We start from the raw sequence: 24,069 nt of genomic DNA, 5'->3' as shown, positions 1-24,069 counted from the left end.
CTCTTTCTGATCTCTTCTTCCCTCCTCTGTGAGGACAACATGAGAACACGTGAACGGGCGAGGCTCAGTGGCCGGCCACAGGAAGCACTGGCAGCCGGCAGTTACCAGCTGAAACCCTCATGCAAATTTTAGTCCACTCCACGGCCCAAATTTATGAAAGTTCTCCTTAGGGATAAAATGTCTCTTAATGCAGCCTCAAGTGCAGGAAGAGGAGTCCCATCTGAGCAGCACAGGCCCTCTGGGAGAAAGCGAGGCCCGTGAAGGAAGGAGGAGGAAGCTGGCATGTGAATGCTTGCTTCCCTTTCCCACCCTCCAGGCCAGCCCGTGGGGTCCGCAGCCCGATAGGAGCCCAGGCAACATGCACGTGAAGGATGATTTATTATTTGTCACTGGCTATACAGCAAGCAGACAGGCAGAGTAAAAAGATCAGTTAAAAAGTGAGTGTGGAGAGGTGCAGGCTGCAGCCACCGAACTTGGCTTGAGCGGTCTTGAGGGGGGAGGGGAGGGGAGCACCCAGGAGATGCCACTCCGGCCAGGCGCCCCTCGCTCCGGTCCACCCAGAGGGGCCGGCGCCCGTCCCCAGGCTCACCGCAGACCTGCCCACCTTCCCCCCACTGCTGCTTTTGGCAACCAAAAGGCAGGTGCTCTCTTGCCAAGGGTGTGCCCCAGGCTGCTGCAGGCCTAGCGCTCCGACCCCCGCGGGGAGCCGAGGTGCCTGGGGCGGCACTGCAGCCAGCCGTCCCTCCTCAGCAGGAGCGGGGAGGACCGCAGAGCTGGGGAGCTCAGTGGATGCAGACAGCGCCGGGGGCTCCAGAAGCAGGGCTGGGGGAGGGGCTGGGACCATTCAGCCTCTGGGGCCCCCTCACAGCTGGACGACCGGGGACGTGGACGGAATGGGGCTGGTCTCCCCACCCCGAGCAGCTGAGTCACCGACAGACAGGTGGTGGGGCTGCACACGTCCTCTCCCACCCGGGCCAGAACCGGGGGGGGGGGGGGGGGGGGGCCTGGAGGGGCCTGCTTAGCTGAGCAGTTCCAAGTAGGTGACCGGGACCTTGCCCTTCTTGTTGCCTCTCTCGCCAATGAGCCAGTCAGGGTCCATGCCGGGCAGGCTGTAGACGGTGATGAGCTGAAGAGGGCAGAGGGAAGGTCACACCCGAGCAGGGGCAGAACCGGCGTGGGGATGGGGTTGCCACAGTCCCATGACACACGGGCATCTGCACGTCCAGAGACAGGAACTCACCTGCTCTACCTAGAGCCTGCTTCCTCAAGAGCTGGAGCTGCCTCCACTTACCCCCCAGCTCCACCCCCAGGGCCCCTCAGAGACTTGGAGGCAGTGGGTGGGGGGCTCCCCGTTCTGGTTCCCTGATGCTCTTGGGCCCGCCCTCTGCCCCACCCCTGTGGCACCAGGCCTACCTCATCAGCCAGCAGGGCCAACTCGCTGCTGTCAGCCGCCTCGTAGTCGTAGAGCACCCGGGCCTTCCGGGTCCCGCTGGCAGGTGGGCTCACCTCCTCCAGGCGGAGAGCAGCCTCCCCTGGAGGGGCCAGGCCAGCCACAGAGGGCCCCACGGGCATAGTGGCCGCGGCGGTGGTAGGTGAGCTGCTGCTGAGGGGCGGGGAGGCGGGCTCCGTGGTGCCCACGAAGGTGCCTGGGAATCTGAACAGGTGCAACATCTCAGCCGGGGGCCACGTCCCCACGGGAGTCCCACGCGTCCCACCAAACCCCGCCTGGGCCCGCTGCCGCTACTTACATGGCTCCCTGGGAGCTGGCAGCGTGAGGGGAAAAGCAAGGCAAGGGGAAACGTGAGATGCACCGCCCAGTCCCTGCCATCCTCCCACCCGGGCGTTCTCGAGAGACCGCGCTCAGAGGTCAAGGCCCACCACCTCACTGTTGTCCAGGGGGGGTGTGATGCCCCCGACACAAGGTTCAGCCCTCTACCCGCCCTGTGTGTCGTAGGGCTTTCTGAGCTTAGGCCTGGGAGCCAGGGGACCCCAGTGGGCACCTGCCCAGCTGTTTCTGTAAGTCCAGCATGTGGCGGTAGCACTGCGCGTAGTAAGTCGTCTGGGACTCCACGAACTCATGGAGGCAGCGAAGGTGGTTCACCTGCAGGGAGGAGAGCGGTGCCCGTGGTGAGCGGGGTGAGCAGTGGCCCGGGAGGTGAGATGTTCCCTCCCCCACCCCGCTCCCTGCTGCCCCCCTGGAGCAGGGGGGAGGGCCATCCAGCCTTTGGCACTTGCTCTGTGGCACCTGGAACAGAGCTCAAGTTCCACCCTCAGGACCATGGGCTCCAGCGCTGCCCCTCACCGCCTGCTTCTGAGATCCAACTTCATCGCCCGCCTCGTTGTGGACCGCTTGGGGGGGGGGGGGAGGGGCAGGAAGACAGGGGACGATGGAAGGGCGACATGGGGCAGGACTCACGTGAGTGCTGCTGATTCCCTCCAGCAGGAGCCGGGTCACTTCTGCCTGCCGGTCAAACTCGGTCTGGGCCACTCGGAGCTCCTGCTCGGCCTGGGAAGGGCACAGTGTGAGAATGTAGGACAGCAGCAGCGGCCCCCGCCGTCCTTCCTGCCACCCCTTCCCGTGGCCCCGACGCCCACCAGGAGCAGCCCTGTTCTACTCTGGATGCAGATGGCACTTCCCCCTGGGGACACAGACAGACCTCTTGGAGGCAGGGGTGCGCTTCTCAGGCCTGGAGCCCTGGCCCCTGGGGCAGCCATAACCCTGCTGGGACCCCTCTGGACCTATGCTGTGACCAGTGGCCAGAGACAGACCCACGGGTGTTTGGCTAGGACCTCTGACACCCGGTAGCTCACCACCCGACAGCGCCACTCCCGTGTGCCCAGAGGGACTGTGGGGGCAGTCCCCCACAGAGGGGAAGCGGTACCCTCACAGTGGCCCCGACCCAGGACAGAACCCAGAACTAGAAACCAATCTGACCCCTCCCCCCTCCCAACCTGCTTTAAGCCTCTGCTTGCGAGCCTCCCGAGCCCAGACTCACCTTGTCCACCTCATCATTCCAGAGCTTCAGTGACCGCAACAGGACCGCGCAGCAGGGGAGGGAGGGGGCACCGGTGAGCGGGGGAGTAGAGGGAGGAGAGCTGAACCCCAGAGCCCGCGTCCTGCCCCAGCTCCCCGAGAGCCCACCTCTTCCCACCCCATACCCTGCCCGTAACCCAACCAGGAGCTGAGGCGGGGACGTGGCCTGGTGTGAGCAGGGGCGCGGACAACCACGGTCCAGTCCAACATGCCACATGCAGGGAAGGTGGGGCACAGCCAGCTGGGAAGTCCTGCCGGGGTTTCTCCTACAGCGTAAGCCCCCGGGCTCTGACGGGAGACCGAGCGTCCCCCGTCCCACCCTGACACTCAGCTAAGGCTGGTGGGCTGGGACGCAGGACCGTGTGACCCTAGGCCAGTCACTGAACCTTTCTGTCCTTCTGCAGAGAAAGGCAGCCTCGTGCCCGAGTCACACTGGGGTTCAATGGCAAAAGAAAAAAACAGGGCGGTCTCCACCCTCCGGGATATTCCTCCTTCCACTCGGCCCAGGAAAGGGGGCAGGAAGTGTCATCCAGAGTCTAAAGAAGAAAGACCCCCCTCCCCCCGCCACGACTTAGGAGACCCATTTCTCCTGCCCAGTGTGGGAGGTCTATCCAAAGATGATAACCTGAAAGCAAGACAAGGTTAGCTCTGCGGACCGAGGTGTCCCGCCACAGTGCCACTGAGGAAACCAAAACGTGGGGAGCGGCCCCCACGCGTGTGTATAGAGGGCGCCCAGCAAGAGGGGCCTGGTGGAGTGAACCGGGGCCCCCGCCCCAGGGGAACGATGGCCCAGCCATCACGTGAGTGCACAGACACTGGCGGCAACATGCAGGGACAGAGGTGAAGGAGAGCCAGCGGGTCTCTGCCGCGGCGTGCCGCCCAGGGCAGAAATGGAAGGTGGGAGAAAAAGGCAGAAGAGGCACAGCCACCTGTGGTGGCCACAGGTACGATGGGACGGACGTGGGTGGCCCATGCTCCAAACTACAGGTAAACACCTAGTAGCCGGACGAAGCGGTGAAGAAGAGATCCCACGACAACGGAACCCTTCGCGACCCCACCCTGCCCACCTCCTTCCTTCTATCCTCGGCCCGCCGGCCCTCTCCCTCGGGGCCCCCCACTCTCCCTGCTCGTTCTCTGGGCCTCTCCTCGCCGCCACGACACCGTGTCAGAGAGGCAGAACAGCACCACCCTCGTCTCCAGTCCTGGGTCTGTGAACCCATGGCGGGCCGGCGGGGGTGGTGGAGGGGGGGGGGAGGGGCAGAACTCAGGGCCCCGGGGTGGAGGGGGGGCGGGAACGGGTCCGCTGCCCCGCAGCTCCCTGTGCCGTCCAGTGCGGCTGGCCCGGCCTCCACCTCCAGCAGGGCGCACAGGGAAGCGAGGCCAGCACCGTGGGCGCAGGGGGGCAGGCAGGGGGCCCGAGGCGGGGCTGCGGCCCTCCAGTCCTCCTGGCTCTCAGGACATGCCCTGTGCTCCTGCTGCTGTGCTGTGTGGCTGCCCCGTGCCGGGGGGGCGGGCGCAGGGAGGCCGGGCGGCCGGGGTGGGGCGCTTACCGCGGAGGCGCTGGCCGAGAGAATGTAATTACGAGGTCTAGTCTCCTGAAAGTCAGGCACCGTCTGGCGGGAAGAGGTCACGGGGGAAGGGGGTCAAGTGGGGCCGGGCGCCGCCCCAGAATCTCCCACAAGGAGAGGCCAGGAGCCCCGGCCCAAGGGACGGGAGGCTGCAGACACACACCACGTGGACCCCTCTCCCTGCTCCAACCTCCTGGGGGCGAGGTGGGCGTAGGGACGCAGAGAGTCAGACAAAGACCAAGTGGGTGGTCACGCTGGGAGCCCAGGAGAGCAGATGCCAGGGAGCCTCCGGGTGCATCGCAGACTGGGCCTGGCCCCCTCCTCCCTGGACCCCCGTCTCACTCAGATGCCCCGGTTGGAGCCACAGCCCTCCAGACAAAACCCGTCTCCCACCCCAGCTTCCTCAGGCCCAGGATCTCCACACAGCACATCTCTCGCTCCTGCAGCAAGGACCGGGCCCCTCCCCCACAACAAGATGGACAGGTGGATGCATGGATGGACAGGGTGACAGGCTTCCCACATTTGCAAAAAGCTGACTCACAGGCTCCAGTGCCTGGCGTCCCCCTAAGCCAGAGGCTACGCGTGGCAGAGGCTCTGGTGGGGAGACCAGCTGCTTGCAAAATGCCCAGGATGTGTCCCCTGGGCCAGCCACGGCACTGCGGCCTGAGGCTGGGACGGGCAAACCAGAAGCAGCACAGCACGTGGGACAGGTATACTCACATCTCCCTCACACTGAGCCAAGTTACCCAAAGCAGAACAGAAAGGAACAAAAACAAAGAGTTAGTGAGTCCACAGCGCAGGCGGGAGCAGGCCCCCCCGGGCCCCGGCGGGAGGGGACAGCAGGTGGTGGACGGGCAGTTGACCCTGCCCTCCAGAAGGAGTCCTGCTATGCGCACGCGCACGCATACGTGTGTGTGTGTGTGTGTGTGTGTGTGTGTGTGTGTGTGTTTAGGGGGTGGGGTGAGGGTGTGACCTGCCAGCCTCCAGTCCTCCAGTCCTCTGGGACGCTTGCCATAGCTGGGCTGCCCAGGGCCTAGCTCTGCGGAGGGTATCCTGGTCTGACCCAAAGGCTGGAGGTTGTCCAGGCCGGACAACTGGAGAAGGGGTCCTGCCGCTCCAGTGACTAAGGAAAGGCTCCCCTGGCCTGACTGATGGAGGATGAGCTTGTTCTGGCCAAGGTACTCCAGAGAGACGGTCTAGCCCTGGGTGATGGGGAGACTGTCCTGTCCAGGTGACTTAGAGAGGTCAACCTTGTGGCCACACGTCATCCTACCCAACCACAGCGGGACTCCAGTGGCTGAGACCTGCCTCTGATCTGGCCCCACACACCTGGATGAGTGAGACCCTGCCCTTGGCTGTCCCCAGAGGCAGTGCAGGCCCAGGCTCCATGGTCCCCAGTGGCCACACTGTGGGAGGGGAACGCAAGGAAGGTTTGGGGCTAGAACCCTCATGGGCAGCTGAGAGCTGGGCAGGCACAGGTGGTGGTACCCCCGGCCTTCCCTGGACCTGGGAGTTCCCTCCTCAGAGTGCAAGGTGGCCTCTAGGCCCCCGTACCCCCAAGTAGCCCGGCATGCCAGGAGTATGCTCGCCCTCAGGCCCACTCTCCCCACCCTGGCCTTGCCCTGGTCAAACTACGCCACGCTGCGTCCACTGGCCTGACCAGGCTGGGCAGGCCTCAGTGAGCCGAGAGTAAACAGAGAACCGTGAGGTCCCGGCCCGACCCCGTGTCATGGGGCTAACCTGAAAGGGTCCTCGGTCATGCCTCTGAGAAGGTGGCCCTGAGGAGGGCCCTGAGAAGGTGGGTGGTCTAGCTCCGGGGTTCACACCATCAGGGCACCCCTGGACCAGCACTGGAGCAGCGGGCAGGGGAGTTAGTAAGGGGGAGCCATGCCCGGGCAGAGCCGGGGGACAGAGCCGAGCATCCGGGGAGGGCAGGGCAGGGCCATGCGAGAAACTCCCGACTGGTTGTCTGTCTGGGGAGGCTGTGGCATGCCCTCAGCCCACCCCGTAAATGTCTGCCCTGGGACCCAGAGCTCTGGGCCGCCAGGGTTCCCTTGTAGGGGCAGAGAGGCGTGACCCAAAGCGGTCAGCCAGGACCAGCGCCCCCCGAGCCAGGCCTCTCCAGGCAGGGACAGGGAAGAAAGGTCATGCCAAACATCAGGTCCCTTCACCCTCCCTGGCTCCAAACAGAGCTGGGCAGGGGCAGGAGACCAGCAGGGACACCTACCGTGGCTTTGGCTTCTGCGGCCTTGGCCTTCTTCAGCCGCGCTTTGCAGGCATCCAAGTCCAGACGGCGGTTTTGGAGAAGACGTCTCTCCTTCTGTGGGGCAGGGGAAAGGGAAGAGTGAGACCCCGGGCAGCCTTGGGAGATCCCACTGGGCCATCTGGTCCACATGGGGAAACTGAGGCCCAGACAGGGGAGGTCACCCACTATGGCACTCAGCCCACAGGAGCCACGTCTGAGGAGGTCCAGGAGTGCCAGCTTCCCGACACGGGAGCTCTGAGGAGAAGGAAGCCACGGCTCCCAGGAAGCAGAGTGGCCCCCGGTCTCTCACCGAAATTGTCTTCCAGTCCCCTTCCAGGAAGTTGCGCAGAGGTGTGAGGAAGTTGATGGAGGCTGTGTGGATGAAATCCCTCTCCGCGGCTCCCAGGCGCTTTTCAGCTTCTGCCACCTTGATCAGCGTCTTCCCTGAGTAAATGGAGTTTCAGGGTGAGGGAGAGGCGCAGGCTGCTCTGACCCCCAGGAGTAGGGGAGAGGCCGGACAGAGGCGTGCCGAGGAGCCATGAGCAAGTATGCCCAGCACGGAACGGCTGGCTGGGGAAAACGTGGAAGCAGCCTACGTATCCATCATCTGGGGACTGACAAGTAAATAGTGGGGCATCCAGAGCACGGAGCACTACATTACAAGCAGGGGGTAGGAGTGGGACTTCCAGAACAGAGAAAGGAGCTCGACAAATCCCGTTCCCAAAAAGCAATGAAAAAAAGTGGACTCGGGGCGCCCGGGTGGCTCAGTCGGTTGAGCGTCTGACTTCGGCTCAGGTCAGGATCTCGTGGTTGGTGGGTTCGAGCCCCACTGAGCCTCATGTCGGGTTCTCTGCTGTCAGCGCGGAGCCCTCTTGGGATCCTCTGTCCCCCTTGCTCTCTGCCCCTCCCCCGCTCGCTGTTTCTCTCTCTCAAAAAAAAAAAAAAAAAAAAAAAGTAGACGCAATTGTCAAAAGCAAACATTTCTGGACTCTGGAAATTGGCCAAAGGCAAATAAACTGAGGATATTTACTCAAGAGCTACCGGACCTTAGTGAGAACAGTGGGAGCCTGTGGCTTTCTAGCCTGGGAGGACTCCCATCTCCTCGGCAGCCTCACTGCTAGGTGGGCAGGGGTGGGGGGTGGGGAAGGTAGTGGGATTGGGGCCGAACGGATTTGGGCTGGAGCACAGAGAAATCCACGGGACGCTGTCAAGAACAACAGCAATCTCAACGGTAAATAATTGGGAAAGGCCAACATTACAGCTGACTTGAACAGGGAACACTGGTTGGAACAGACCTGCCAGAAATTTATCAGGAGCTCTGGAAACAAGATAGTCGTTTGGGCCTTGACGAACTCCCAGATATCTCTGGTGGTCTGGAAGGCTATACCTGTGTGTGTGCAGCAGACTCAGAACGGAGAGAACCCTACTCATCCCTGGCCAAATAGGAGGCTCTACACACAAAGTAAAAGCCGGTCAGACGTGTAAACTGCTTGAATTTCGAATGTGTTCCCCAATACAGCCATAAATTCATCAGTAAAGCCTTAATGGTGCAAGATGTTTAAGCGCAACCTCTATCACTGCCTGACGACTAACACATGCTAACCCAGGAGCAAACCCCGGGACGCTTGGCTTAAAAATAAAAAGAATGACTTAAAAAAATGTGAAAGCAGCAGCCGCATACTGGAAGGAAGACCGACTCGAAACAACCAGCTCAGGCGAGTTTCTAAACAAACAAAGCAATAACAACCCCCAAGTGATTCAGAACCCACAGCTACTCTATTATCTAAAATGTCCAGATCAGGTCATGATCTTATGGCTCGTGGGTTTGAGCCCCACATCGGGCTCCCTGCTGTCAGCGCAGAGCCTGCTTCAGATCCTCTGTCTCCCTCTCTCTCTGCCGCCCCTCCCCGACTCTCTCTCTCTCAAAAAAAAAAGTATTAAAAAAATTTTTGTAGATGTCCAGATTTTAGCAAAACACTCTAAGACATGCAAAGAAATAGGTAAGTATGGGCAATACACAGAAGAAAAAAGCAATCAGTAGTCACGGAGTCTCTAAGGACACTCAGACGTTAGATTTAGCGAAGACTCCTAAGAGGCTACAGACTATATGTGTATATATATACATATATATATATATATACACATTTTTAAAAAATATTTATTTTTGAGAGAAAGAGAGAGAGACAGAGTGTGAGCAAATAGGGGCAGAGAGAGAGGGAGACACAGAATCTGAAGCAGGTTCCAGGCTCCAAGCTGTCAGCACAGAGCCCCATGTGGGGCTCGAACTCATGAACCACGAGATCATGACCTGAGCCGACATCAGATACTCAACCAACTGAGCCACCCAGGTGCATGTATATATATATGTGTGTATATATATATACACACATATATATATACACATATATATATGTACACACACACATATATATATACATATCTATATAAAACGTATATGTATGTGTCTGTGTGTATATACATATATATATATATAACATGTGCATATATATATGTATATATATTTAATGCTTAAAGAAAAATGTGATGGCAATGACTCATCATATAAATATCAAGAAAGAGATAAAAACTATTAAAAAGAAAACTCTGGAGTTAAAAGGCACCACAACTGATATACAGAATCTACCAGAAGGGCTCAACAGCAAGTCCAAGCTAGCCAAAGGAGAAATCAGCAACTTCAAAGACAGATCAACAGAGAGGATCTAATCTGAAGCACGCAAAGAAAAATGAGTGAATAACAATGAACAGAATCTCAAAGACCTACAGGACACCATGAAACAAACCAACATATGAGCAGCAGGAGAGAAGAAGAGGACAGAAAGGGACAGAAAAAATATTTGAAGAAATTATTGCAGAAAATGTCCTGATTTTGACGGAAAACATTCATGTCCATATCCAAGCAACTCAACAAACCCCAAATAGGATGAATACAATAAGATGGACCGTTAACCGCGGGGACGCCTCAGTCAAGCTGCTGAAAGCCAAAGACAAAAAGTCTTAAAAACAGCAAGAGAGGGGCGCCTGGGTGGCGCAGTCGGTGAAGCGTCCGACTTCAGCCAGGTCACGATCTCGCGGTCCGTGAGTTCGAGCCCCGCGTCGGGCTCTGGGCTGATGGCTCAGGGCCTGGAGCCTGTTTCCGATTCTGTGTCTCCCTCTCTCTCTGCCCCTCCCCCGTTCATGCTCTGTCTCTCTCTGTCCCGAAAATAAATAAAAACGTTGAAAAAAAAATTAAAAAAAAAAACAGCAAGAGAGGAGCCACTCATCACATACAAGGGAGCCACAATGAGATGAACACATGACTTCTCATCAGAATGGGTGTCTGGCTGGCTTGGCTGCAAGAGCGAGTGACTCTTGATCTCAGGGTCATGAGTTTGAGCCTCACGGTGGGTGTAGAGATTACTTAAATTTAAAAAAAGAAAAGAAAAGGAAAGAAAAGAAAAGAAAAAAGAAACAATGGAGGCCAGACAGCAGTGAAATGATATTCCAAGTGATAAAATGAAAAAACTCTCATCCAAGAATTCTACGTATAGCAAGACTGTCCTCCAAAAGTGAACATAGGGGCGCCTGGGTGGCTCGGTCGGTTAGGCGTCTGACTTCAGCTCAGGTCATGATCTCGTGGTCCATGAGTTCGGGCCCCGTGTCAGGCTCTGTGCTGACAGCTCAGCCTGGAGCCTGCTTCGGATTCTGTGTCTCCCTCTCTCTCTGCCCCTCCCCTGCCTCTGTCTCTCTCACAAACAAACATTTAAAAAAATTAAAAAAAAAAAAAAAGTGAACATAAAATAAAGACACTCCCAAATTAACAAGACTGAGAGAATACATTGCTAGGCAACCTGCTACAGAATACTTCACGTTCAAAGGTAATAACACCAGATGGTGGTTAACTTGAACCCACATAAAGCAATAGAGACAACCAATAAAGGGAATTACATCAGCAAATATAAAAAACAATACATATTTTTTCTCTTTTCTTAACCGATTTAAAAGACAACTGTATAAAACAATAACTATACGGGGCACCCGGGTGGCTCAGTGGGTTGAGCGTCCGACTTTGGCTTCGGTCATGATCTCACAGCTTGTGAGTTCAAACCCTGCATCAGGCTCTGTGCCGACAGCTCAGAGCCTGGAGCCTGCTTCAGATTCTGTGTCTTCCTCTCTCTGCCCCTCCCCCGATTGCACTGTGTCTCTCAAAAACAGGAACAACAAAACAATAACACTATGTTGTTGGCTTTATACAAAACAGAGATGAAATTTATATGATAATAGCACAAAGGAAGAAGGGAGGGGGATTGGAGCAAAGTTTCTATATTTACTGGAATTAAGTCAATATTCTGAAGCCAACCGCAATAAGTTAAATTACACACTGTAAAACCACTAAGAAAAGCTTTTTGTTAAAAAGCAACAAAGAAATTAAAATGCTACACTTGGAAATTTCTATTTAACATGACAGAAGGAGTACAGGAGGAACATATGAACAAAAATGACCTGAGACAGAGAAAATAATAAGATGGCATCTGTAAATCCAACCACATCAATAATTACATTAAATATAAATGGATTAAACACTCCAATCAAAGGATGGTCAGACTGAATTATTTTTAAATCAAAATATATGTTGTCTATAAAAGATAGACTTTAGGTTTAAAGATGTAAATAGATTGAAAATAAAAGGAGAGAAAAAGATATACTATGTAAACAATAACCATAAGAGAACAAGAGTGGGTGAACTACTATTGGATAAAATGGACTTTAAGACAAACGTGACCAGGGGCGCCTGGGTGGCACAGTCGGTTAAGCGTCTGACTTCAGCCAGGTCACGATCTCGCAGTCCGTGAGTTCGAGCCCCGCGTCAGGCTCTGGGCTGATGGCTCAGAGCGTGGAGCCTGTTTCTGATTCTGTGTCTCCCTCTCTCTCTGCCCCTCCCCCGTTCATGCTCTGTCTCTCTCTGTCCCAAAAATAAATAAAAACGTTGAAAAAAAAAATTAAAAAAAAAAAAAAGACAAACGTGACCAAATTAAAAAAAAAAAAAAAAGACAAATATGGCCAGAGACAAAGACCAGTATTTTACAATGATAAAAGAGCCCGTTCAGGGGCGCCTGGGTGGCTCGGTCGGTTAAGCGTCCGACTTCGGCTCAGGTCATGATCTCACGGTCCGTGAGTTCGAGCCCCGCGTCGGGCTCTGTGCTGGCGGCTTGGAGCCTGGAGCCTGTTTCAGATTCTGTGTCTCCCTCTCTCTCTGCCCCTCCCCTGTTCATGCTCTGTCTTTCTCTGTCTCAAAATAAATAAACGTTAAAAAAAAATTAAAAAAGAGCCCGTTCATCAGGGAGATATAACAATAATAAACATACAGACCTAACAACAGAGCTCCAAAAATACATGAAGCAAACACTGACAGACAGAAGCCAGAAACAGACAATTAAACAGAAATAGCTGGGAGACTTCAGCACTTCCCAATTATGTACAGAACAAGACAAAATCAGCAAGCACACAGAAGACTTGAACAACACCATGAACCAATTTAGTCTGTCATCTCTGGAACACTCCACCCCACAACAACATAACATACAAACTTCTTAAGTGAAGTTGTATGAACACCAACAATCTCCAGGAGAGACTGCAGACTAAGCCAAGTCTTAATAAATGTAAAAGGATTAAAATCATACAAAGCACGTTCTCTGACCTGAGCGAAATCAGAAACCAACAACAGAAGGAAACTTGGAAAATCCACCAATATTTGGAAATTAACCACCACCTGCACACAGCCACTTTGAAAAAGTTTGGTAATTTTCTAAAAAGTTAAACATAAGTTTACCATGTGACCTAACAAGTCCACTCCTAGGTATATATGTCCAGGAGAAGTGAAAACCTATGTCCTCACAAAGTTCTGTATGCAAACGTTCATAAGGAAACAAACCAAATGTCTATCAAATGGTGAATGGATAAAGAAAATGTGGCCTAGCCATACAATAGAATACTATCCAACAATTACAAGGAGTGAAATCTTTTTTTTTTTTTAAGTTTTTAAATGTTTAATTTTGAGAGTGAGAGGAGGAGGGGCAGAGAGAGAAGGAGACCCAGAATCTGAAGCAGGTTCCAGGCTCTGAGCTGTCAGCACAGAGCCTGACTTGGGGCTCAAACCCACAAACTGTTAGATCATGATCTGAGCCGAAGTCACGCGCTTAACCGGCTGAGCCACCCAGGCACCCCCATGGAGTGAAATCTTTAAACACATTGTTACAACAAGGATGAACCTCAGAGACATTACGCTCGGGGAAAGAAGCCAGATGCAAAACGCGACACAACGTCTGATTCCATTTATGTGAAATGTTCAGAAAAAGCAAGTTTACAGACACACAGTGCACATTAGCAGTTGGCAGGGGATGGGACTGGGGACCGACTCTAAGTAGACATGGCACTTTTTGCAGGTGACAGAAATGTTCTTTAAATCGGATCGGGGGGATGTTTGCACAACTCTAAATTTACTCAAAATCATTGCATTACACATTTAAAACAGGTGCATTTTATGGTATGTAAATTATACCGCAATAAAACTTTAAAAGTTAAAAAAAAAAGATCGAGGTGGCTCTATAAGCGCCACAGTGAAGAGGTATCTAAAACAATGCCAAGTTTAAAAATCAGGCCGCAGAATGGGACACACAGTACGATCCCATTAAAAACTGCGCTCAAACCAAAACTGGTTGAGAGACACTTCCATTTTTCACTCCATTTTCATTTACGTTGAGGTTTTTACAAGTAGAATGAACACAGGTATTATTTGTGTACTTTAAAAAAGACAGAGAAAGAGGGGCGCCTGGGTGGCTCAGTCGGCTGAGCGTCTGACTTTGGCCCAGGTCATGATCTCGCGGTCCGTGAGTTCGAGCCCCGCGTCGGGCTCCGTGCTGACAGCTCGAGAGTCTGGAGCCTCCTTTGGATTCTGTGTCTCCCTCTCTCCCTCTCAAAAATAAATAAACATTAAAAAAAAATTTTTTTAATAAAAAAAGTAAAAAAGGGAAAGCAGGGAAGGGAGAGACAGGGAAAGTCGAGAGCAAGAGACCATGACCCCTGACCCTGGCTATGGGGCTTGGCTCACCATAGGGCGTGGTGGGCCCCAGCTCACTGGCCGCCTCTGCCATGTACTGTGCCAGCAGCTCCCCATTGGTGACCCGCGAGGGCACCTTCCTGTCCAGCTTCTCATACAGGAACTCCTCCACTCGGGCACCTGCAGGGAGACAGCAGCCAAAGCCACAGGGCTCTTCAGTACAACCCGAGGACAGAAGCCACGGCGACAGCAACAGACGCAGCGCAGGGCCTGCCCACGGGGTGCCTGGCCTGGTGACTTGCAGAATGTTCTTCCTGGTGCCTACCTCAACCCTGTGACACTGGCACTCAACCTCGTAGGACCCCTCACTCTGGCGAGGAGGAAGCCACAACTCAGAGATGCGACATGCCCGCCCCAGGTCCCATGGCTGGGGGTGACCGGCCCAAAGTCAAGGCCCATTCATTTCTCCCTCAGGACAATATGGATTTATAGAACCTAACACATATATGGACAGGGCCCTGGTGCTGGCTCCAGAAAGCCCTCGAGACACTCAGTCGTGTAGCAGACTTACAGGCAGACAAGCATCACGACCCCAAGACACCCCACCCTCCCCTTGGGCTCTCCTGGCCTTTTGTTTGTGCTCACTCCTTGCTCATGCTCGCAAGCAGACTCTGGGCAAGCCCTCCTCCATCTCTGGGCCTCGCTGCCCTCTCAAAAGACCCGGCTCGTGTTTTCCCTACCTCTTCTCCCAAGCGTGTTTTAGTTTCAAGCATTTCTTCAACTCCTCTGTGCAAAACTTAACACTTCTGCTGCCCCAGAGAGTGCATCCTGGAGCCCATCACTGAGTCTGCTGATTTCTTTAACTGCCCACCCCCCACCCACCAGCAGGCCTCAGAAGCCCCAGCAACCAAATCCCACCTGCCGCCCAGTCCCGCCCGCGTGGTCTCTGCAGCCCCGGCCTCCTGCCAGTGGCTTTCCGCCCCTCGCCCGGGACCACCCCGGGCCCACTCACTAGGGTTCGGCTGCAGCAGCACCTCTGTCTGCCGTAGGATTTTCTCGGTCCAGTTCTTGGTGCTGTCTGCCCGGGCCAGAAGGTTTTCAAAGTGGGCATCCAGCTCAGTCTTCTCTGCCTGGCCGAATTTCTCTTCTGTGAACTGTGTGGGGAGGATTGAGAGGTGGGGAGGACTCAGAAGCAGGGAAGGGAGGACTCAGAAGCGGGGAAGGGAGGACTCAGAAGCGGGGAAGGGAGGACTCAGAAGCCGGGAAGGGAGGACTCAGAAGCGGGGAAGGGAGGACTCAGAAGCGGGGAAGGGAGGACTCAGAAGCGGGGAAGGGAGGACTCAGAAGCGGGGAAGGGAGGACTGCCCCTGCCCCACCCTTCTACACCTCCCCCACCGGCTAGAAGCAGGCCCAAGGTTAAGAAATTTGCTCTGCCCCTGACCTGTTCTGTGACCTTGATCAAGTTACAACCCTGTTCTGTGCTTCAGTTTGCCCTTCTGTAAAATTAGGTTGGACCAGAGTTCGGGGATCGTGGCTTCTTCTAGAAATCCAATGAACGCTATAGACTCCCTCCATCCCCCGCCAACAAAAATGCACATTTGCAGAAAATCTGGCATATAACTTGGAGGGAATAAGAAGTCCTTGGGAGCCTAGTTCTGGGGGTCCTCCTAATCCAACTCTGAAGGAAAGCACTTGGTAGCAGGTGCACAGGGAATAAATGGGGCCTGAAGCAAAGTCTGGGGTTATCTTAGGGCTCCATAGGGGGCTGGGAGCCACCGGGGAGGGAGTGCCAGGGGACGAGTGGGAGGAACCCAGGTCCCAGAATCAGAGGGACCGGGTTCCAGTCTCGGTTCTACCACTGAAGAGTTGCGTGACCTTGGGCAAGTGGCTTTGCCTCTCTGGCATCAGTTTCCAGAGCTGAAAAATGAGCCAAATAAATAACAGCAGCTCCCTCACAGCTGAAATAGGATGAAATAAGAAAAATGTGGGTAAGACATGAAGGCCATGGTCTGGCGGGGAGTCGGTGTTCGGTGTTAAGGTGCTGCTGTGTAGAGCTGGTGGGCGGAGAGGAGGCTGGGACTGAAAGTGAGTGTATGTGGGCAGGACAGCCACATGGCTGGCCTCTGGTTGCCCGGTGAGTGGACGGGGAACACCACTGGCCCATCAGAGCCAACTGCCTGGGCACACACGGGGCCCAGAGAGCTCAGCAGCCCCGCCTCAAGGCCAGGCAAGAACCAGGATGTCACATGGTCAGAGCCACCAGAAGCTGTGTAGGCCGCACAGGAACAACCAGCAACCGGCCCACGTCCTGGCCCTTCTTATCGAGAAGGCCATCTCCAGCCAGGAGAAGGAGCCTGCTCAAGGTCATGGCCAAACAACAAAAGGGCTCAGACCGCAGGAGTAAGATCAGTAGTAACGGCAATAGATACTGTTGGCCACATCTAGAGCCCAACTCGGGGCTAAGTAAGCCACCAATGACCCACCTCCGGTAGCCCTCCAAGGCAGATGGGTCGAGTTTTCCCACGTCACAGATGATGCCACTGAGGCTAAGCAAGGGCTCAAGGCAGGGCCATCATGGGCCGAGAGTCTGGAGGCCCTTCCCAGACTACTTAGCAGGATAAATCACCCAGAGGCCAAGGAAAGCTCCAGCCCAGCCGAAGAGAGCCACTGCTGAGGAGTCGGCTCTAGCTTGGCAGCCATCAATTATGCAACAGGGCTTGGGTTTCTCCCTGCAGGGCTGGGTGGGCCACGCTTATGGCCCGCAGCTCCCCACCTGGGAACCGCTGCTCCCCCCGTCCCCCCCTCCAACCCCGTCTCCTCCCACCTCTCCCCACACTGGGGCCTCCCAGAGCCAGGCCCTGAGCAGGCCTCCCCTCACCCAGCCCCTTGAGGGGCAGCGTCAGCCCCACTTTCCAGATGAGCAAACCAAGGCTTAGAAAGGCAAAGCCACCCTCCGGTCCTCGGTTCCCCACCTTGGCAAACGGAGGTAACAGGCCCAGTCTCACGGAATATTTTGGAAACACACAGCACTGGCCTAATAAATGTCAGCGGCTGCCGTCACCACCATGAATAAAAGGCCCCATTCACGTCCCTCCTCGGAGCTACCTAAGAACCCCCTCACCCCAATGACACCAATCACCCTAGTTTAGGCGACCATGTCACCCAAACGCGTGCCTCAGCATATCTGCTGCTTACCGAGGTTAGCGGCAGCCACTCCCCACTGAGCCACGGGGTGCCCATCCCTCACACCCCACATCTGCGCAGGTTCAAATTCCTACTGGGCTTTTCCCAACCTCTTGGGCACCGATCCCACTTCCACTGCCCGCTCTCACCCGCACTAGCATCTTACTCGAACATGCTCTAGGTTTTCCTGCCTTGTTCCCGCCCCCCCCCCCCCCCCCCCCGCCGGGGCCAACTTCACAAACCCCTCCTGACTTCCAAGGCACGATTTGGGGACCAGGAAGCCATCCCGGAATCACCCATGCAAAAGGGATCCTGCTCTCTCCCAGGACCAAGCTCCTGTTCCCTGCTGGCTGGAGGTGAGGCAAGGCTCTTAAAGGTGTCCCCGGCACACGGAGGGACCGACAGCTTTCCCAGCATGCCCTGGGACATGGCAAGGTGGCACCTATGCACGGAAGCTGCCCACACATTGATATGAAAGACCCCCGTCCATCCCTCCTGTCTGACTGACTCCATCCCAGCACAGGCTGACCTCAGTGGGTCCCCCAAGGGTCCTCTCCTACCCAGGTCACATTTCAAGCCTCTCTCTCCTTTGGCCTGCTACCCCTGCCCCATCCCTACAAAAACAAAGAGCCTCTTGCTTTAGGGGCCGATGTCTGCAGAGTCCGAGGCTGCTCCCTGCAGGATGGCAGCCTCAAGGGTGGGCGTGCATAGCCAGAGAAAGCCTCTATTTATAAAGCTCCCAGCTCCCTCCTCCACCCGGGAGTCAGGAGCCTGGGCGCTGGTTCCCACTCCAGTATGGGCGACCCGGCGGGCCTGCCCCCACCAGGAGAAGTGAGGCCACGGGGCGCAAGCCTCCCCACACCCCAGGCTCTGCAGGCCCTGGCCAGGTCAGGTGCCAGGGCCCCACGGTATCGGGGAAACTGGCAGATCAGGTTCTTCCCAGATGTGGAGATAGAGTGGTTGCCATATCAACACTGGGGAGGATTCCCCACCTTCCAGATGAGCTGGGGATAACCAAGGAGTTCCAGGGTCCTAGCATCCCCACTGGGGCTGGGGTCACCTGCTGGGCTGGAAGCAGCAAGCAGCAAATCCTCGCTGGGGCACTAATCCTCAATGGGACACGGGATATGGTGCTTTCTAGTAAACATGGGCACATGGGTTTCCAAGAGACTCTCTGGGGCTGGGCTTCTCCAGAGAACCGACAACAGCAAGGACAAACAACAGAACTTGTTCCCAGAGCACTGCGACAGGCCAAGCCCCAAGTCTGCAGCCACCCCTGGAGGCAGACTGGTGCTAACACCCGACTGACAGGAGGGGACATGGAGGCTCTGAGGTAAGTGACTTGCCCAAGGTCACATGCCACACAGGTGCAATACTAACTACATTACCACCACCAGTAAGCTTGCCTTTGGTGAGTATGTACGTGCAGGGTACCACGGAACCCTCACGACCATCCTGGGAGGGATTGCTAATCCCATTTTTCAGGTTGAAAAACTGAGGCTAAGAAATGAAGCCCCTTCCTCAAGGTCACAAGAGGGGGAGCATCCATGCCCATAGCTGACTCTCGGTTTTCCTCAATACTGCCTCAGTTTCTCTCCTGGCCCCGGAATGGACAGAACTTCTTCCAATTCCGGCATCACCGGCCTGGACAGCTTCCCAAGGAGGGAACCCAGCCAGACCTCAGCCCTTTCCCCATCCCCCAGGCTTAGAGAAATAAGAGAAACAGGCCTCCCATGGAGCAGAAAGGAAATAATCCCAACCGTCTTGGCTTCCGGACTGACTATCCAAGCGTGTAATGGGGACCTGAGGGAATCAGTACCACCAGGCCATTGCACAGGTACAGAGACTGAGGCTCAGGGAAGGGGTCGTGGCGGGTGCACGGTCCTTGGGCCTGGGACTCAGGCCTCCAAGCGCCTGCCAGAGTCACTGCTGGGCAAGGGCGGGGAGGCAGGAGCCTCCCTGTGCTCTCTCCCCTCCTGGGACGGGCGCCACGGAAGCCGGATAACCCAGCCAGTCGAAACAGTAAATCCTGATACCTCGCCCCATACAGCAGAATCGAGGCCCGGCTCGGTCCCCGGCTCTGGACAACGCTGAGGGTGCGGCCAGAATGGCCAGACGCCACGGGCTCTTTCTCTCTTCTGAGCGGCGCAGTAGTAGGGGGGAGGGGGGGGGAGGGTATCCCCGCTGCGGGGAATCAGGTGGCAGCCCGAGGGGCTTCTCCTGCGCCCCCCGTCTCTACTGAAGGGGCGCTCCCGGCCCGCCCCACATCCGGGCCCCGAGAGCCGGCCGCGCGAGGCCCAGGGCGCACGGCCTCACCTGCACCGCCCGGGTGAAGAAGATGCCCGCGTCCGATGCCAGCTTCTTCATGTTGAAGTCCATGGCGCGCCGCACGGCCGGCCGCGCCCGGCCCGAGCGCAGCCTGGCCGCCCCCTGCCCGCCGCCGTCGGCCCGCACCCCGCCCACCTGCTGCCGGTACCGCCGCCCTCAGCTCGCCCGCCTGCCCGCAGCCGCCGCCACCGAGCTAGCCAGAGCGCGCAGGGCGGGGCGCGGGCCGCGGGGGAGGAGCCAGCCGGGGTGCGCGGGGCGGGGAGCGGGCCGCGGGGGAGGAGCCAGCCGGGGTGCGCGGGGCGGGGAGCGGGCCGCGGGGGAGGAGCCAGCCGGGGTGCGCGGGGCGGGGAGCGGGCCGCGGGGGAGGAGCCAGCCGGGGTACGCGGGGCGGGGAGCGGGCCGCGGGGGAGGAGCCAGCCGGGGTGCGCGGGGCGGGGAGCGGGCCTCGGGGGAGGAGCCAGCCGGGGTGCGCGGGGCGGGGAGCGGGCCGCGGGGGAGGAGCCAGCCGGGGTACGCGGGGCGGGGAGCGGGCCTCGGGGGAGGAGCCAGCCGGGGTGCGCGGGGCGGGGAGCGGGCTGCGGGGGAGGAGCCAGCCGGGGTACGCGGGGCGGGGAGCGGGCCTCGGGGGAGGAGCCAGCCGGGGTGCGCGGGGCGGGGAGCGGGCCGCGGGGGAGGAGCCAGACGGGGCGTGCGGGGCGGGGAGTGGGCCGCGGGGGAGGAGCCAGACGGGGCGTGTGCGGGGCGGGGAGTGGGCCGCGGGGGAGGAGCCAGACGGGGCGCGCGGGGCGGGGCGGGGAGCGGGCCAGGGGGTGGAGCCTTAGGAGCGGCCCAGCTGGACGCCGCCAGGTTTGCTGCGGCTGGCTGCTGCCCCCTGCGGCCTCCGCCTGCCATCTGACTGGCCTCTCTCCATTCCTTGTCACACAGCCCCTTGCCCCTTTGTTCCTCTTCATCACCCCTTGACCATTCGCAGCCCACTCATCTACTAGGCCCCCTAGCTTCCTATTTCTCTGCCTCTTTTGCCCTGGGTCTCTCTATGCAGCCCACCCCACCACCACCACCACCACCTTGACCTTTATGGTCCCCTTCCTCTGCTCCTGACCTTGGTGGCACGAAGTAATGAAGTTTTGGGGTGATGGTGGGATGGTCCAGAGCCAACGGCCAAGAAAGCATTCTTGAAGACATCTGTGGTGCAAAAAGGTGATTTTATTAAAGCATAGGGACAGAACCCGTGGGCAGAAGAGCTGCACTGGGGTCATGAGGGGTAACTCTCAGGTTGGGAGGGGGTTAGGGATAGAGTAATTCTCTAAGGAATTTTAGAAGAAAGGTTTCCAGGACCTTGAAGGGAGAGCTGTTGCTAGGAAAAGGCCATTCATTACCCTTTATTAAAACCTCAGGCATGAGACCCTTCAGATGTGTATCAGACGGCCCTAAGCTTGGAGCATGATTGCCTACATATATCTTAGGGGAGTTGAGACACAGGAAGTTGCCAAAGGAATTGTTATATGTTAACGTAGGCTTACAGGATCTGTGAGGTTGGGATAATGTTAAACTAAGATTCTCTTTTGCCCCTGGGCAAAATGTCATCATCGAAGTACCTGAACTCCTAGAGGGAAGTCACTCTGCCAGTTTCAAGGACTTGTCAATGGGCTATAGGCAGCGAGGGAATTTAATTTTTATTTGCCTTAGTTTCCCACATTACCATGGCAAGCACTTAAACCCCTTTCCTTTGTTCTTGGGTAGCCAGGAGTGTCTGTGGAATGTCACACATATTCCACCTGGCAGTGGGGGTTGCTGTTAGCCTGTACTTTGCCCTCAGCTTGGACCTGAGCCAGGGGACAGGCTAGCTGGGGGCTCCTCTGGTTGTTAACCAAAAGCCTTCTGGTTCACCAAAGTTGGGTGAGGGTTTGCGAAGGGGTTGTGTGGGAGGGAGGAGAGGTGGGGGAGGCTTGGGTTCTGCCAAGGTAGAGGAATGGGCTGCCCTTGGGGCATGGACACTTGCTGATCATGAAGCTGCCTCCTCACAGCACCTGGGGGATGGCCTACAGTTACATCCTTCTTTTCACGGGACACAGAAGAGGGCTTATTACCTGTCTCTGCCTCTCCTTGCTTTCTACCTCTAGGCTTCATCTTTTAATGCAGTGGAGAGCTCTGTTTCTGGTGCTGTCTCCTCCCTGGCTCCTTCCTTTTGGATGCCTGGCTTGTTTATGGCCATATACTAACCCCAGGTCCCCATCACCTCTCCAGCCTGTGTCTGCAGGGTGAGCTCAGTCACCTATGATTTTGTTCAAAATCCAGACCCCAGTCTCACTCCCAGACTGGTTCTCTTAGCATGCATGAGGCTCGGGCAGGGGGAGTTTGGAAAAGCTTTCAGGTGATTTAATATGCACCCATTTAATGTGTCTGTGTTATGGTCTATTTGGAGCCATCACTAGGTGTTTTTATTCATCTGTACTGATCCTTCACTTATTTGCCAGGGTCTGTCCATAGCAGTCTGTATCATTCATCGAATCAGCATTCATTGACTCTATCATCTTCAACAGCCATATATCAATATAGTTATATATTCATTCATTCAATAACTCACATTGAGCACTGTTAAAAAAAAAGTAATCATGGTACTTGTTAAAGATGGTAAGGAAGACTTAATTCAAGACAGACTACTGCAGTGGGGGTTTTGCAATAGGGGAGGGAAATCAGGCTCAACTCTGAACACAATAAGGGGTGGGGGAGGCGAGTGGAGATTTATAGCCAAAGAGCAGGGAGGGGGCCAGTGGATGGAAAACGACTGAGTGGAAACGTCCAGGGGACACCTGGGTGGCTCAACTGATTAAGCATCCAACTCTTGGTTTCAGCTCAGGTCATGATCTTATGGTGAGATGGGGCCCTGTGATGAGTTCTGAGTCCGGCTCTGCGCTGACGCTGATGGGGCGGAGCTTGCTTGGGATTGGCTCTTTCCCCCACCGCCCCTCCCCCCCTCATTTTCTTTCTCCCTCTGTCTCTCAAAAAAAAAAAAAAGAAAGAAAGAAAGAAAGAAAGAAAGAAAGAAAAAGAAAAGAGATGTCAAAGTTAGAAGGATTCTCTCTGAAGGCAGGCCAAGATATTGAGGGTGGAGAGTGAGGAGTTTGTTTAAATATGCAGGGTGATCAGATATCACACATGGGGAATTCTTGCTAAAACTGAATTGTACAAGGACATAGATGGAAGTCCAAAGTCGGCCTGGTTGAGGAGAGGGCTCAGAGGAGCGTGACTCAGGTTTGGTCAAGGGGAAAGTGTCAGCCACACACTGTTCTAGGCACCAGGGATGGAGCAGTAAACAAAACACGTAAATGAATATACAACATGTCAGGTGATGAGTCCTGGGAGGAAAAACACAACAGGGTAAAGGGGAAATAGGGTGAGGTACCTGGCTGGTTGAGTTGGTAGCTCATGTGAGTCTTGATCTAGGGTTTGCGAGTTTGAGCCCCATGTTGGGCATAGAGCCTATTAAAAATAATTAAATAAATTAATTAATAAAGGGGGAGAGAGAGTGAGACCGTAGGCAGTAGTTATTACTTATACCTGTCCCAGTCTATATGCTTCATCTATTTATCTAGGTTTACAGTTGGCTATAACAGTTTTCTTTATGGCAATGGCCCAAGTGTCCTGAGACCATGCCAGGTCCAGCACTAAGCACTTTTAAGTGAATAATCACCCGGAATGGTCATAACAGTTCAGAAACCATCCTCCTCATTTCAGGGGTGAGGAAAGTGAGGTTTAAAGAAGTTGTGATTTGCACAAAGTCACAAGGACCAAGAGTGGCAGGTTTAAACCAGAACCCAGGCATTCCAACTGTGGAGACTACTCTTCTTTGCTCTGGCTGCCTCTTCCTTGGCTCATTGGATGCCAGGTTCTCTCCTGCCTCGGGGTCACAGCCTATGCTGTTCCATCGTCTCCTCTCAACCCAGCTAATTCTTGCTCATCCTTCAGGTCTGCATTTGAACATCCCTTTCTTTCAGGAGTCTCTCACCTCCCCCTGCAAGCCCAGGAGTCTCCTCAGTACCCCCTCATTCTTGTGTTTCTCCCACCAGAGCAACTATCACACAGATTGTAATTAAGTATCTGCTTCCTGTACACTCCCTGGGGGCACCATGTATCTTGCCCATCACTGTGCACCCATGCCCAGCCAAAAGGCTGGCACACAGATATATTAGTAGTCCAGTGAATGAAGGAATATGACATTACCGATAATTTAAAAAATTTAGATGCCTAGCTCTTCGTAGTTATGAAAGGGCTGCCGCACTATTTTCTCCAAGGCTCACCAAAGCCTTGTGACTTTGGCAAGGCAGGAATTCCATTCCCGTTTACAGAGGGGATAAACCGCGTGAACCCCAGAGAGCTTAAGTGGCAGAACTTCCGCCAGATCCCAAACCCAGTGTTTCGTGCGAGGCAGGGCTGGGCGGTCAGAACTGAATCAACTTGACTTCACCTCTCAGGGAGGCAATGTCTCTGGTAGGGGAGACTTTCAAACAACTCCATAAGAAAGTGGAGAGTGGCAAGTTTAGTTTAAGAGCTTGCTGGGGAAGTCAGAGGCGGTGGCATTTGAAAATGGGCCCTTAAAAGGCGGGCAGAATTTGAGGACTGGCACGGGCAGAAAATCCCAATAGGGATCCGAGCATTC

The 24,069-nt window shown here is 55.7% G+C and overlaps 1 protein-coding gene across 3 annotated transcripts; it reads right to left on the bottom strand.

The window, feature by feature from the left end:
• Window positions 1-361: 361 nt before the first annotated feature.
• Window positions 362-19,575, bottom strand: SH3GLB2 (SH3 domain containing GRB2 like, endophilin B2). Of its 3 annotated transcripts, XM_047829640.1 has the most exons (12): window positions 19,401-19,575; window positions 14,914-15,055; window positions 13,953-14,081; window positions 7,158-7,291; window positions 6,830-6,922; window positions 4,585-4,647; window positions 3,421-3,570; window positions 2,997-3,020; window positions 2,417-2,506; window positions 2,001-2,101; window positions 1,414-1,654; window positions 362-1,126 (listed from the first exon to the last, which is right to left on the bottom strand). In XM_047829640.1, exons 1-12 carry the CDS (start codon window positions 19,461-19,463, stop codon window positions 1,019-1,021), a joined length of 1,338 nt encoding a protein of 445 aa, XP_047685596.1. In that variant the 5' UTR covers window positions 19,464-19,575; the 3' UTR covers window positions 362-1,018. The 3 variants fall into 3 exon arrangements, with proteins under 3 accessions (XP_047685596.1, XP_047685597.1, XP_047685598.1); XM_047829641.1 differs by lacking the exon at window positions 3,421-3,570 and having other exon boundaries at window positions 19,401-19,571; XM_047829642.1 differs by lacking the exons at window positions 3,421-3,570; window positions 4,585-4,647 and having other exon boundaries at window positions 19,401-19,573.
• Window positions 19,576-24,069: the final 4,494 nt, after the last annotated feature.

Source organism: Prionailurus viverrinus, chromosome D4 (assembly GCF_022837055.1).
Source record: "Prionailurus viverrinus isolate Anna chromosome D4, UM_Priviv_1.0, whole genome shotgun sequence".
Lineage (NCBI taxonomy): Eukaryota > Metazoa > Chordata > Mammalia > Carnivora > Felidae > Prionailurus > Prionailurus viverrinus.
The sequence above is the reverse complement of the archived record's forward strand: the minus strand, read 5'-3'. Positions and strand labels throughout refer to the sequence as shown.

Bases quoted from the DNA above. Each gene is read 5' to 3' on its own strand.
- SH3GLB2 (XM_047829640.1), bottom strand. From the start codon at position 19,463: ATGGACTTCAACATGAAGAAGCTGGCATCGGACGCGGGCATCTTCTTC. The intron at 6,923-7,157 runs GTGAGAGACCGG...CCTGCCCCACAG, and splicing joins GGGACTGGAAGACAATTTCG to AAGGAGAGACGTCTTCTCCA. The intron at 3,571-4,584 runs GTAAGCGCCCCA...TTTCTTCTTTAG, and splicing joins TCTCGGCCAGCGCCTCCGCG to ACTCTGGATGACACTTCCTG.